The sequence below is a fragment of the Cynara cardunculus genome (genome assembly GCF_001531365.2).
Source record: "Cynara cardunculus var. scolymus isolate 2C chromosome LG 2, CcrdV1, whole genome shotgun sequence".
Classification (NCBI taxonomy): domain Eukaryota; kingdom Viridiplantae; phylum Streptophyta; class Magnoliopsida; order Asterales; family Asteraceae; genus Cynara; species Cynara cardunculus.
Genome location: NC_037529.1, coordinates 2,790,984 through 2,803,990, shown reverse-complemented (window position 1 = coordinate 2,803,990; position 13,007 = coordinate 2,790,984). Strand labels below are relative to the sequence as shown.

The 13,007-nt window shown below is 33.1% G+C and overlaps 1 protein-coding gene across 1 annotated transcript; it reads left to right on the top strand.

Annotated features, from left to right (window-relative positions):
- The first annotated feature begins 4,386 nt into the window (after nucleotides 1-4,386).
- LOC112506559 (probable pectate lyase 8) lies at nucleotides 4,387-10,997 on the top strand. Its single transcript, XM_025110689.1, has 7 exons — nucleotides 4,387-4,457; nucleotides 4,686-4,742; nucleotides 5,602-5,664; nucleotides 8,597-9,239; nucleotides 9,573-9,676; nucleotides 9,791-9,929; nucleotides 10,779-10,997. The coding sequence occupies exons 1-7, from the start codon at nucleotides 4,387-4,389 to the stop codon at nucleotides 10,995-10,997; spliced, it is 1,296 nt and encodes a 431-aa protein (XP_024966457.1).
- Nucleotides 10,998-13,007: the final 2,010 nt, after the last annotated feature.

Below are 13,007 nucleotides of genomic sequence, written 5' to 3'. Positions count from 1 at the left end.
TGTCTTTTGGATTATTTCAGTCATACGATTTCTCAAACTTTTTGAATGATCGTTTACCAAATGTTTATCGGGTAATTATTAGAATACGGTTATTTGAATCATTTCTATATAAAAATTCTTGTTTTTGTTTTGATAACTGTAGATATTTAGGTCAATTTGTATGTACCTCGATCAAATTTACATGATCTAAACTTAACAGTCATAAAAAACCCATTGTCATTGGCAATGATTATCACTAGATTAACAATAACACTAACAATTTATGATGAGAAATATAGAAACTCGAAGAGAATGGATACAGTTCTGTATCCAACTCAGTATTATTTGCTATTCACCAATTTCATCACATCATTCGTCACACTAGCATGGTAACCGGTTAATGCTTCAATCAGTTATCCGGGTACTTAAATGTTTAAAACTTTACATTTTAGACACCAAAATGAAAGTTTTAAAAGTATCTTACTCAAAATATGAATCAAATTAAAGTACGTTACTTTTTCATGCAATTTATCCTGTTACAATATGATAACTTAGTACTAATAAATCTTGAATATTATAATTGAAAAGAAATATATAAATTATTACAAAATATGCTAAAAATCACAGGTTTTCTTTAATTGCTTTCTAGAAGCACACATAACCGTATCAAATAGATTATATGTTATTATAATAAACCTACACTCACATATATACATTATACATATACATATATATATATATAATATTATTGTAAATTAATTAAATATTATGAATTAATTTGGCAGGGTTCGAATTAATGGCGACATGAACCGGAGTAGCCGCTGCCTTGATAGATTTGGGGGAGCTCGTGAGTACAAAAAATGGGCAATGAAGTGCTGTTTATTTAAGTTAAAACATAATTTTAAATAAGATTCGAACAAATAATTTGTACTGAAATTGATGAAAATTGTGTTGGTTATATCATACAGGGGTTTTTATTGCACAGTTAAATTGATTATTCTTGATCAATTTAACTGAAAGAAAGGATTATGTGAATGGAAAAATGAATTGCAATACAATAATGTAAAGACCAACTTTTTTTTAGCACGAATCAGAAAATTAACTGCACAAATTAATATCATGGCTTTGACGTTGTGTTCTCGAAACCCTTTTGACCAAGAAATTGAAAGAAAATGAAGGGAAATAGGAGGAAAACAAAAAAAAAAAAAAACTCGTGTTCATGAAACTTTTTTAGGAAATAAAAAACAAAAGAAAAATAATCATGAGTTTCATTACACACGTGGGAGGAAAGGAGAGTAAATGCAAGAAAATAGAAGGAAAGAAATTAAAACCATTTAAAAATATTATTTAAATTACAAAACTATCTAACCTTTCTTTATAAATGATATATTTTTAAAGGGTATATTTGTAAAAATGACATCTTTCAACCACAAGGGTGGTGCCTGATTGATTTGAGTTTGACTCCAAAGGTCAAAAGTATCAGGAGGTCCCAAGTTTAAATCCAAGGAGAAATAAAAAAACCTCTTGTGGCCACGGAGGTTCAAATGCGGTTACTCCGGGCTATCTGCAAAGCAGATGGTCGTCCTGAGATTAATCAGCTCGCATAGCGGGTTGGATATCCAGGTTAATAAAAAAAACGATATCTTTCATTTTCTTTCTCTTCTGTTCAAGAACACACAAAATTATGATCGTAAATTTTTCTTTCTTTCCTTCATTTTATTTTGCTTTGGAAGAACACAAATAAATTTTTTTTTATCCCTTTCTTTTCCCTAAATTCAAGAACACAGCGTAAAGGTTTTAACGATACTTTTTTTTACTGTGAATCTTTAAGTCCCAAACTGTAGGATTTAATGCAAGTTACAAGATTGATTAATGATTACTAACAACGATAGCTGATAATGATGGATAAACACAAAGTCAATGTAGATAACAATGTAGCAGAGAGCGGCGATGCAAAGCAATACAAAAAGCAGCCACAATCTCACGATTTTAGCACGATCTGGTATATAATTGCTATTTAAAATTATTCCCTTTTTTTCCTTATTTTTTAAAAAAACCAACTTTTATTTAAAATGTATACGTTATAAAAATCTAATACATGCAAAAATGATACATTTAGGATCATTTATAACGAATCTATAAATTCAATGATAAAAAATGCTCCTAATTAAAGAGCATTTTTTTTCTATGAAAAAGTCTTTTCAAACAAAAACATTTTCAATCTTTACATACAGATTAATCTACACAATCAACTTTATCTATATACGACTTAACATAGAACCAACCAAAAAGTTCTTTATGTGTTTAGTGTCCAGACATGATAGGACATGACAAGACAACTGTTCAACGTTTGATAAGATAAAACTGGACAGAACAAAACAAGTAAAATGACCAATTTATCCCTGATGAGTTGCTTATTTTAATTAATTTATGTAATTTATTAAATTATAATAGAATAATTATTTTTTATAACAAAATATATCATTTGAAGTTTTCGTCAAAACAATTAAAATGACACCAAATAAAAAGTTTATGTAGTTTTCTATTTTTATTTTTATCTTTTTTCTACATTATTTATTATTATTATTATTATTATTATTATTATTATTATTATTATTATTATTATTATTATTATTATTATTATTATTATTGTTAATATATAATAAATTACATAAATTAATAAAAATATAGAAACCATATAAAAATAATATTTTGAGGACAGTAAAATGAAAGTTTAAAAAACATAAAATACAATAAATAAAGTTTAAAGAATGAATAAAATGTAAAAAAAAAGACTTATTTGATGTTTTAGAAAAGAAATAAGTATTATTTTGAAGTTATATTGGTAAAATATAAGTCTGTTCCACCTTGTTCCATGAGGATAGGGGTGGAACAGGCCTGTTCCACTTTGTTCCACATAAAATTCATGCCAAACATGAGACAATGATCCATGTCTTGTCTCTATACAGTATACCAAACGTACTATATATATATATATATTTATGTTGTCAACGTATTTTTTTCCCTTAATTTTAATTAACATGATTAAAATAAATAATTATAAATAAAACAAGCATTATTATAAAGAAAAATAAAATAAAAAACTTAAAGTTATTTAATAAAAATTAGTGTAATGACGAAAAATACGTACTTGATGAAGTACTATTTATTTTATAATACAATAATATAGGAATAGAATATATTTTAGCGGGGTGGGAAAATAATAACCGCTGACAAGAAAAAGGTTGTCGCGTGAAATGGTAAATTAAATCGGGTGTTGAAAGTGGTTGAAAACACTCAGACTCAACGGCACGTGAGTCGCCGACGCACTCCATACGTGAGAGACTTCCCTGAATTTTATATTTAAGGTTTTTATATCATTAATGCATGAAATACTTATTAAATAAACCACTTTTTATTATATCAGTAAGATTTTTTACCAAACAGTTATATATAATTGACTGATTAGATAAAATCCTTTGTCCTTGTCATTACTTACTCATTCGATAAGATACGTAGTACCAGATAAAAGCTTACCTAGCAAAACCGTCGATATTCCCTTTTTTTTTATTAATCTAGATATCCAACCTGTTATGCGAGCCGACTAATTTCAGGGTGACCACCCGCTTTGCGGGTGGCCCGGAGTCACCGCATTTGAACCTCCGTGGTCACAAAAGAATTTTTATTTCTCATTGGATTCGAATCTGGGACATTCAGACACTTTTGAACTTTGGAGTCCAAGCTCAAACCAATTAGGTACCACCCTTGTGTGGTTCCCTTATTTTGTTATTGTTCTCTCTCGATGTATATCTTATACAATATTACTTAGGGGCCGTTTACCAAACGCTTATCCGGGTAAACGCTTACCAAGTCATATTATTTTACCGGATGAATATGATAAGGACAAAAAATCTTACCCGGTAAGAGCGAGACAAGGAACAAGAGTCTTACCCAGTAAATGAAGACGACGACTCTTACCACGGTAAGAGCTTATCGGGTAGATTATTGCATACGGACTACGGTGTTGTTTTCATGGAGTAATATTATACTCGGTAAGTAAGTAATAGTGTTCAATTTTACCAGTAAACATTTATCGGATAAGTCTTTAATAAACGGACCCTTATTTAATGAAGCCAAGTCTGTAATTACATTTTGAACATTTGGAAAGTAGCTTTGAATTGCCGAGTGATAGAAAACCTAACCAGGGTTAGAGGGAATTAACCAAACTCTGCGTCGGCTGTTTCTCATTCTTCCTATTTATAGGACTCCTCTGTTCGCCATTTTCTTTGACAATTGACTCCTCATTCTTCTCTCTCCATCAATAAATTCTACACAGAGGAACAGTGACATCTACAACTCAAGATACAGAAAGAGACTGACGTCTTCGTGTCTCAAATTGAACCAACAATGGCGGGCTCTTTCACATTCTTCTTCCTCTGCTCTTTTCTACTTCTTGCTTCCCTCAATGCCGTTTCCAGGTAATCAATCCTGCGCAATGCAAATCATAGTTTTTCCCCCTGTATTTACTACTTTCCGATCATCGCGTTTTGTTTTTCTGGATCCGATTTACTTCAATTCAAGTGAAAATTCGGTATTATTTGGATTTGCTATCGTCAAATTTGATATCTGTAGTGTTGCTTTTAGCGCATCTTCGATAGTTCTAGAGAGAAAGTGAAATTGATTGATTGAAGTTTTGGTTGTTTCAGTGGAGAAGAGAAATATGAGTTGCAGAGCTTAGAAAATAACTCAACAATGGCGGACAGGTTAGTTACATTCATTTTAGGCAATCAATTTTTCGTTGGAGATCTTATGAATGAGTGAACTAATTAGGTTGATGATAAATTTGTGTTGTCGTCCATGATCGTTCAGATTGGATCTCTTATTTGGACGGTCTGGATCTTTCCATTTTAATTGTTATTTTATTTTTTTTCTTTCCGTACTTACAGTACGTCCGTGTCTATTCCTGTCATTTGCATGTTTGACAACATCGAATGCGACTGTTGATTGATTTTCGATTACATCCTGTATAAATAAAGTTGTCTGTATAGTTGTATAGAATATACAGAGTGGGAACTAGGAAGGTTTTTCTTGGGAGTGGTTTTTTTATAGACGGGAGAAGCGTGTTTTTTAAGTTGGAGAGACAGATTTGGAAAAAAGTGGCTTTTTGTATAAACCTTATATCAAGAAGCTTACTGAATAATTCATTTTTATATCATTAATCATTATCAAACAGTTATTTATAACTTAGTGAATAAGTTACGAGTTCAATAAGCTGGTAACAAACAGACCCAAAGAACTACAATTGCTTCCAATTTAGTTTTGAGGTACAAGATAGGAATTTGCGCTTGAACTATATGATTATATACAAGTCGATGTGGGTTCAATGCACCATCTATGTTGTTAAATTCATGCATACCTACTAATTTTTTCTCATATATATTAGCATCAAAACTTATATTTTATATTTTTAATACATGATTTGATTTGATTTTGACATAAAATGGATACAGCCAACACCAGTAGAAATTTAATGTATTTCTAAGCAAAATTTTGATCATTTCGGGATTGATGCTTCGTTTTCGATGCTAAACCTGAATTCAATTTCAGGGCAATCGAAAACAGAGGTATCGAAAGGAATGATGATGCTGTTGACGATCCAGACATGGTGGCTTCCATGGTTGATATGTGAGTCTCTTTCTCTTTGTTTGTTTCTCTCCTCTCAGGAATCGCATAAGATTTATTCCCTTCTGAGTTCCCGAGGTTCATGTGTTCAGACAAAAAAATAAATTAGTCTTATAAAAATTGCGTAAAAACACTTGCTATTATTTATATATATAACAATAAAAACGTACACAGTAAGAGACATTTTACTAAATGCTGATCAAGAATCTTACCCGGTAAAATGTATGATAACAATCGAGGTTTTTACTCGGTTAACACTTACCGACAAAAGACGCTGACAAATAATATATATTTTCATGACCGAGGATATTACCGAACAAGGTAAGTGAAGGTGGTGATTTTTGTAGGTAAGAGCTTACCCGATAAGCATTTGATAAACGATCCCTACCATTAATTTAACGACCGGGCACAATGGTCAATCTTTAACAACCTCGTGTAAATTGAAATCTTCTAATGCAAACCTCTCTGATAAATGCTTACACTTTATACTTTTATATTCACAAATTAAATAAATAACTATAAGAGTACAAATTGTAAGTATTAAAAATAATTTGTACGTATTTATGATATTTAATAGTATGATTAAATATAAAAAATATTCAATATTAAACTCATTTTGAAGGTACTGACAAAACGATATAATAGTGTAATTTATATATAAAAAAACGTATTTTTTACGTATTTTAATTAATATATGATATGTATGTTTATATAATAAAAATATAAAAGAAAAAAGTAAGAAATATAAAGTAAATTAAATAACTAATTATAAAGCTATAGAATATAATTAAATACTCGCTAATTTATCTAAACCATATCTTTTTTGTTTTAATTAGAAAAATGTGGTTTATATAAATATGTAAAGTATCAGCTATTTTGAGAACTATATTTAAAAAAGTGGATACAAAGTAAATTGAAAAAAAACAAAATTGCTTATTTTTGTCGATTTTCGAATTTGAGTTTGCATCTGTACAAGTTATTAATAACACATGATAGGCGGGCCATAATTGAAAATTCTACCTTCCTAATTTTTGGTCACTTTCACTCACAGGTGAACCGATAGGATTGTACCCATTGCTATAACTAAGGATCCTCATTAAGCATTTACCAAATGGCTCTTTTAGTGGTAGAACGTGACCTTATATGGTTAGCTTAACTGAAAATAAAATCAAAATCAAAAGTAATCATCTGATATTTTTCAAGCTGTTCTCCCACATTTTTGAGATTGGTCGAAGTACATATAAGCTTACTCATACAATCATATTTAATCATAATTGCATTTAAGTTGCCACTTGTTTAATTAATTGGTTTACACAGAAAAGCACTGGATTTTGATATCCTCTTCACGTGATACCTTATTCAGCCAAACACTCTGCATGCATGTCATTAAATTTTGATCCATTCTCTCACCACACCGGTTTAATTAGGCCCCACTAAAATGAACCCAGGTCTGGCCCTGGTCGTCAACAAGTAGCAGATCTGGTTTCACATCCCTCCCTGCAAACTCCCGTGGGACGTGTTTCTTACTTACAAACTCATGTCCATATTTAATCACCTTTCCAATTTATGTTTTTAAACACTTCTTCACCCCCACCGACGCTACATACATACATACATCAATTATTATAATTGTCATTGTCATTATCATTATCATTTCCCTTCGCATTTATTCCCCACCAACAAAATCATGTAGCTTTCGGTACACATCGTTTTTGAACTCTTCAGATTCACTTCACTGTCGTTTTTCTACAAAATTCACCAAAGTAATCAAGATTTTACAAGTAACAGTTTAGCAACTTACGGAATCCACCTTTTATGAATGTAACAATAAAAATTGCGATTTCATAAGTTGTTGGAGTGCAAGTTGCGAAATGCTGATATGGAAATGCCACTTATGTAACTTGTTAAAACTGTTAAATTGTTACTTACCCAACTTGTTAAAGTGTTACTTGTCACGTCAGCATTTCGTAAATAATACTTATGTATTAAATTCATAAAACTAGATTTTTACAAGTTGCTAAAAAGTGCTCCTTCAAAATTTTGGCACTTTCGTTCAATTTTGAGTATAAAATGAATCAAGGGTCCGGACTTTGCAATGGCTTTTTTGGACAATTTCACCCCTCATTTTACATCTAGTACTATTAGTTTTTACCTAATCTTAGAAATGTATAATTACTACATGTTCTAAATAACCATAAATAATATAACAAGTAATAAATTTTCGCATCTCATTCTTGTACGTATAATCGAAAAAATACACATTGTAAAAGTGGACACTTATTTTCTAACAAATTAAAAAAAAATGTGAATACTGGTCAAATGTTGAATGATTTACCAGGAGTGTACAAAATGTCATCTAATCGAATTTAAACCAACCAATTCAATTAGATACGTCTGATCATAATCAGATATCCAATTATAATCGGATCAAATCGGAGGAGGAATTCTTGGTCAACCATCCTGATATTTCAACATCCGAATTGAATCGGTCAGTTCTTGAATGACAACCCAGTATCCAATAAAACCAAACCGATCCGAACCAACCAATTAATAACTATATATAATTATTAATATTTTATAATATTGTTTTTTTAGTTGATATTTATATGCATGTGTTTTTTAATACTTAGAAAATATATGAATAACTGGTTGGAAATTGAATCAAAATATTGGATGAATTCAATCAAGATTCAATGCATAATCAATAGTAATATCCAATGAAGGGAGCCGATTTTGATCCAATCATCCATTGAATTGGATTGGATGACAAAATCGATCATCCAATGAATGATTAGATCGGATTAAATCAGGTCCGCCTAAATCAGTTGGATTTCAACCGAATAACTAACCTAGAAAACCCTGAATACTTGTTCTGTATTACCTATAAGAAGAAATGAGTTTTTAAACAACAAAGGTGATTTTGAAAAATATGCAGGAGTATTCGTAACAGCACAGAGAGGAGGAAGTTGGGTTTCTTTTCATGCGGCACTGGAAATCCAATTGATGATTGCTGGCGTTGCGACCACAGTTGGCAACGCCATCGCAAGCGCCTGGCTGATTGCGCTATTGGTTTCGGACGCAATGCTGTCGGTGGTCGTGACGGTCGGTACTACATCGTAACCAACCCTAACGATGATGATGCCGTAAACCCACGACCAGGAACTCTAAGACACGCAGTCATCCAAGACAAACCTTTGTGGATTGTCTTCAAACGAGACATGGTTATTACCTTAAAACAAGAACTAATCATGAACAGTTTCAAAACAATCGATGCTCGTGGAGTTAATGTCCATATCGCAAACGGAGCTTGCATCACGATCCAATACGTTACCAATATCATAATCCATGGTCTGCATATTCATGACTGCAAGCAAACAGGCAATGCCATGGTTCGAAGCTCCCCGTCTCACTACGGTTGGCGAACGATTGCAGATGGCGACGGCATTTCGATCTTTGGAGCAAGCCATATTTGGATAGACCACAATTCTCTATCTAACTGTGCTGATGGCTTAATTGATGCCATCATGGGTTCAACTGCTATTACCATCTCTAATAATTTGTTCACCCATCACAATGAGGTATTATTAACTTGAAGGGAAGTTCGGGGAAAAAAAATGAAAAACTGATGAACACTCCAGTAACAATTCATCTTCATTTGTTAAAGATATGCACAATGTGCATACAAGTAATTGAAGTTGTTTCTTGGTTTCTATGCACGTGTGCATTGTATGCACATACCGGACAAATTCCTTATGTATGCACATGCCACACGTCCTGTTACCAAGAGTGTTCCTCAGTTTTTCATTTTTTTTGTTTTCCCGTGAACCTGACCCTGTTAACTTCAAAACAATTTCATCCATTTACATGAATTAAAATCACATACTTCCCTAATTTCCTTTTCGGGTTCTCAGGTGATGTTACTAGGTCATAGCGACTCGTACGTTCGAGACAAGGTTATGCAGGTGACGGTTGCATACAACCATTTCGGAGAGGGTCTCGTTCAGAGAATGCCAAGGTACATACAACCATCTCTCTCTAACAGATTCTCATATTTTTAAAAATGGAGAAGCAAAAGTTGAAAGTGCACAAAATATAGCTGATTAATGGAATGAGTTGCTTGTATATGCAGGTGTAGACATGGGTATTTCCATGTTGTAAATAATGACTATACACACTGGGAAATGTATGCTATTGGTGGCAGTGCAGACCCCACAATCAACAGCCAAGGCAACAGATACCTTGCTCCTGCTAACCCTAATGCCAAAGAGGTATTCTTCACTCTTTATTTATATATATATATATATATATATATATATATATATATATATATTAGGAGAAATGGTCCAAGTTTAGTCGTATGGAATTCCATCATGCCCCCTTCAATGGAGGCTATATGGATATCAATTGTCCCATTACATCCATGCCCCCTTCAATGGAGGCTATATGGATATCAATTGTCCCATTACATCGAGAGGGGTAAACCAGAGTGGTGGGTCCCTAGGGTGGGAGATCTTTGCTCTGATACCATATGAAAATACGTGGAACCTCCTTTATCACTCTGCGAAAAAGCTTTTAAGGAGAAAGTTATGTAGAATAAATAGTCCAAGTTTAGTCGATATGGGACTCCAATACGCCCCCTCCAATGGAGACTAGATGGACACAGATTGTCCCGAGTGTCAAGAAGGGCTAGCCAGAGTGTCGTATTCATAGAGTGACAGACTTTGTCTTTGATACCAGAACCCCCGTATCACTCTCCAAAAGAGCACTTGAGGAGAAAGGGGAGGTTCCAACATATACGTAGGAGAAATAGTCCAAGTCTACCAATGTGGGATTTCAACACGCCCCCTCCAATGGAGGCTAGATGAACACAGATTGTTCGAGTGTCGAGAGAGGGCTAACCAGAGAATGCCAGGTCCCTAGATTGACATACTTTGGCTCTGAAACCATTTGAAAATATATGAAACCCACATTTCACTCCCCAAAAGAGCCAAGTCTAGCTGATGTGGGACTCCAACATCTACAATATTTTCCCCTAACATATCTAAACAAATATATCGAAAACATATTCTCCATCACAAAACAAATGAAATTAACATGTAATTACGAAACAAAAACAGGTGACAAAGAGAGTATTAACAAGCGGGAGGTGGAAGAACTGGAACTGGAGATCATCAGGAGACCTGATGTTAAATGGTGCATATTTCACACCATCAGGTGCAGGAGCAGGAGGCAGTTATGCAAAAGCTTCAAGCTTAAGCGCTAAACCATCGTCTGTGGTCGGATCTCTTACCTCTGGTGCCGGTGCACTCTTCTGCCGTCGAGGTAGACAGTGTTAAATCAAAATCTTTAAAATCAAAGGTAACATATATTTTCCTTTGGAAATAATCTCATTTTTATAGCATTGTTGGCCGCATAGAATTAAATATGCATCGAGTAGTGAGTGTACATTTCTCTTCTACTTCCTATCGCTCAAAGTTCAACCTCGACCTGCTTCCGTGGAGCAGGTGCAGAAGCGTTGTTCTCCGCTCTCATCTCCAAAATAAAGGGAAATTGACAGAAATAGCCGATCAGCAAATAGAGTTTCATTTTTTAGCCATTTTCTAACCCAAATTCACTTTTTATCCAATCCTTATGTAGTGGAATCTCTATGCAAAAACCTTAGGCATATGCGTGAGGATTCTTGTTTTTCTTTTTGTCGAAAACCAATCCTTACACTTTCTACGTAAGGATCGGCTAAAAAGTGAATTTGGGTCAGAAAAAGGGGTAAAGAATGAAACCACCTATTAACTTTTAGGTATTTTTGTTAATTTCCCCAAAATAAACCATCATCTTCATACCAAGTCTGTAAATGTAGGTAGTTGTTTACACATGATTCTCATGATAGAGGGTAAGTAAACAGCAATTAAGTGTGTGTTTTTTAGTGAGTGTCTTTTGTAATCCCTTGTTATTTGGAGGGAAATGTACGGATCCAATTATATACACAACGATTGATTAATACGCGGAAATCTGGAACCGAACCAAGTGATTTGTATATCGAATATGAACAACATAGAAGCCTTATCCCCTTCAATATGTGCCATTTGCAACAATTTCATCGACTACAGATGGGATACTAAACTGAAAAATGTTGAATCAAGAAACTTACCTCCGTACAGTTGTAATATTTGTCGATTTCCGTGGGTCTTCCTTTTGAATATTCTGTTCAAGATGACCGTCAACACTATTCTTGTTACCTAAGTAACGTACTGTGACTTGGTAAGTGCTTATCTAAGTAAGCATTTGGTAAACAACCATAAAGTTAATTCTCAAAATTTAGACAAACCCCGATAAATTTTTGTAAAAACGATTTCAGTGATTGAACAAAACTAAAACATTTATTATCATTAAGGGGTTGTTTACCCAAACAATTACCAAGTAAGCAATTACGGTAAAATTAACACTGTCACTTGCTATCCGCTAAGATTTTGGTCCATCAAAACGGCATTGGATGCATCAATTTACCCGGTAAACGCTAATCGTGGTAAGAGTCACCCTCTTCACGTCTCGATCCTTGCCATCGCTTTTACCGGGTAAGATTCTTGGTCCTTTCTATATTCCTCCAGTAAAACAACATGACTTGGTAAACACTTACCACGTAAGGTAAGCAGGGACGTAGCCAAAATTCTAATATAGGGGCCTCAGCACCAACCATCTTCCTACCGACTCCGTCAATACTATTTAAATATTTGATAAACAACCTCTTAGATTAACCTGTTTAAGCACCTTAAATCGTTCTATAAATCTAGGAACATTTCTAGAAAACAAATGATGCCCAAAATCAAGACTCGGCATACTCTTACATGTAGAATTGGGTAATCCGGGTTTCCCGGTTAACCGGATGAGAAATTGCCATGAACCCGCAAAGACATAAGCATTTGTGAGACATATTGAGAGAGATAGAGTGAATTATGTTTTTGATCCATCATGTAGCCCAAATGTTTTCTTAAAAATATGGACCTGGGCCTCAAGTAAGTTTTAGAAAAAAAAAAATGTTCAATATACATTATACAGTACTATTTAATTAATAATATTATTCAATACAACAAATTTAATTAAAAAATAATTTTTTAAAAAATGTTAAATTGTATGATTATTATATTATATTCATATGATTATATATATATATATATATATATATATATATACACACACATATGTACATACATACATACATCTCTCTGCAAATCGAAACAAACTTGGAATGGAAGAATACGGAGGAAGAATCACTTAAAGTTACCCATAGAAGAATGCAATCTGAATCATATAGATGCTCGCAAGGAATTTCAATTAATTCAATGGGTATTTGC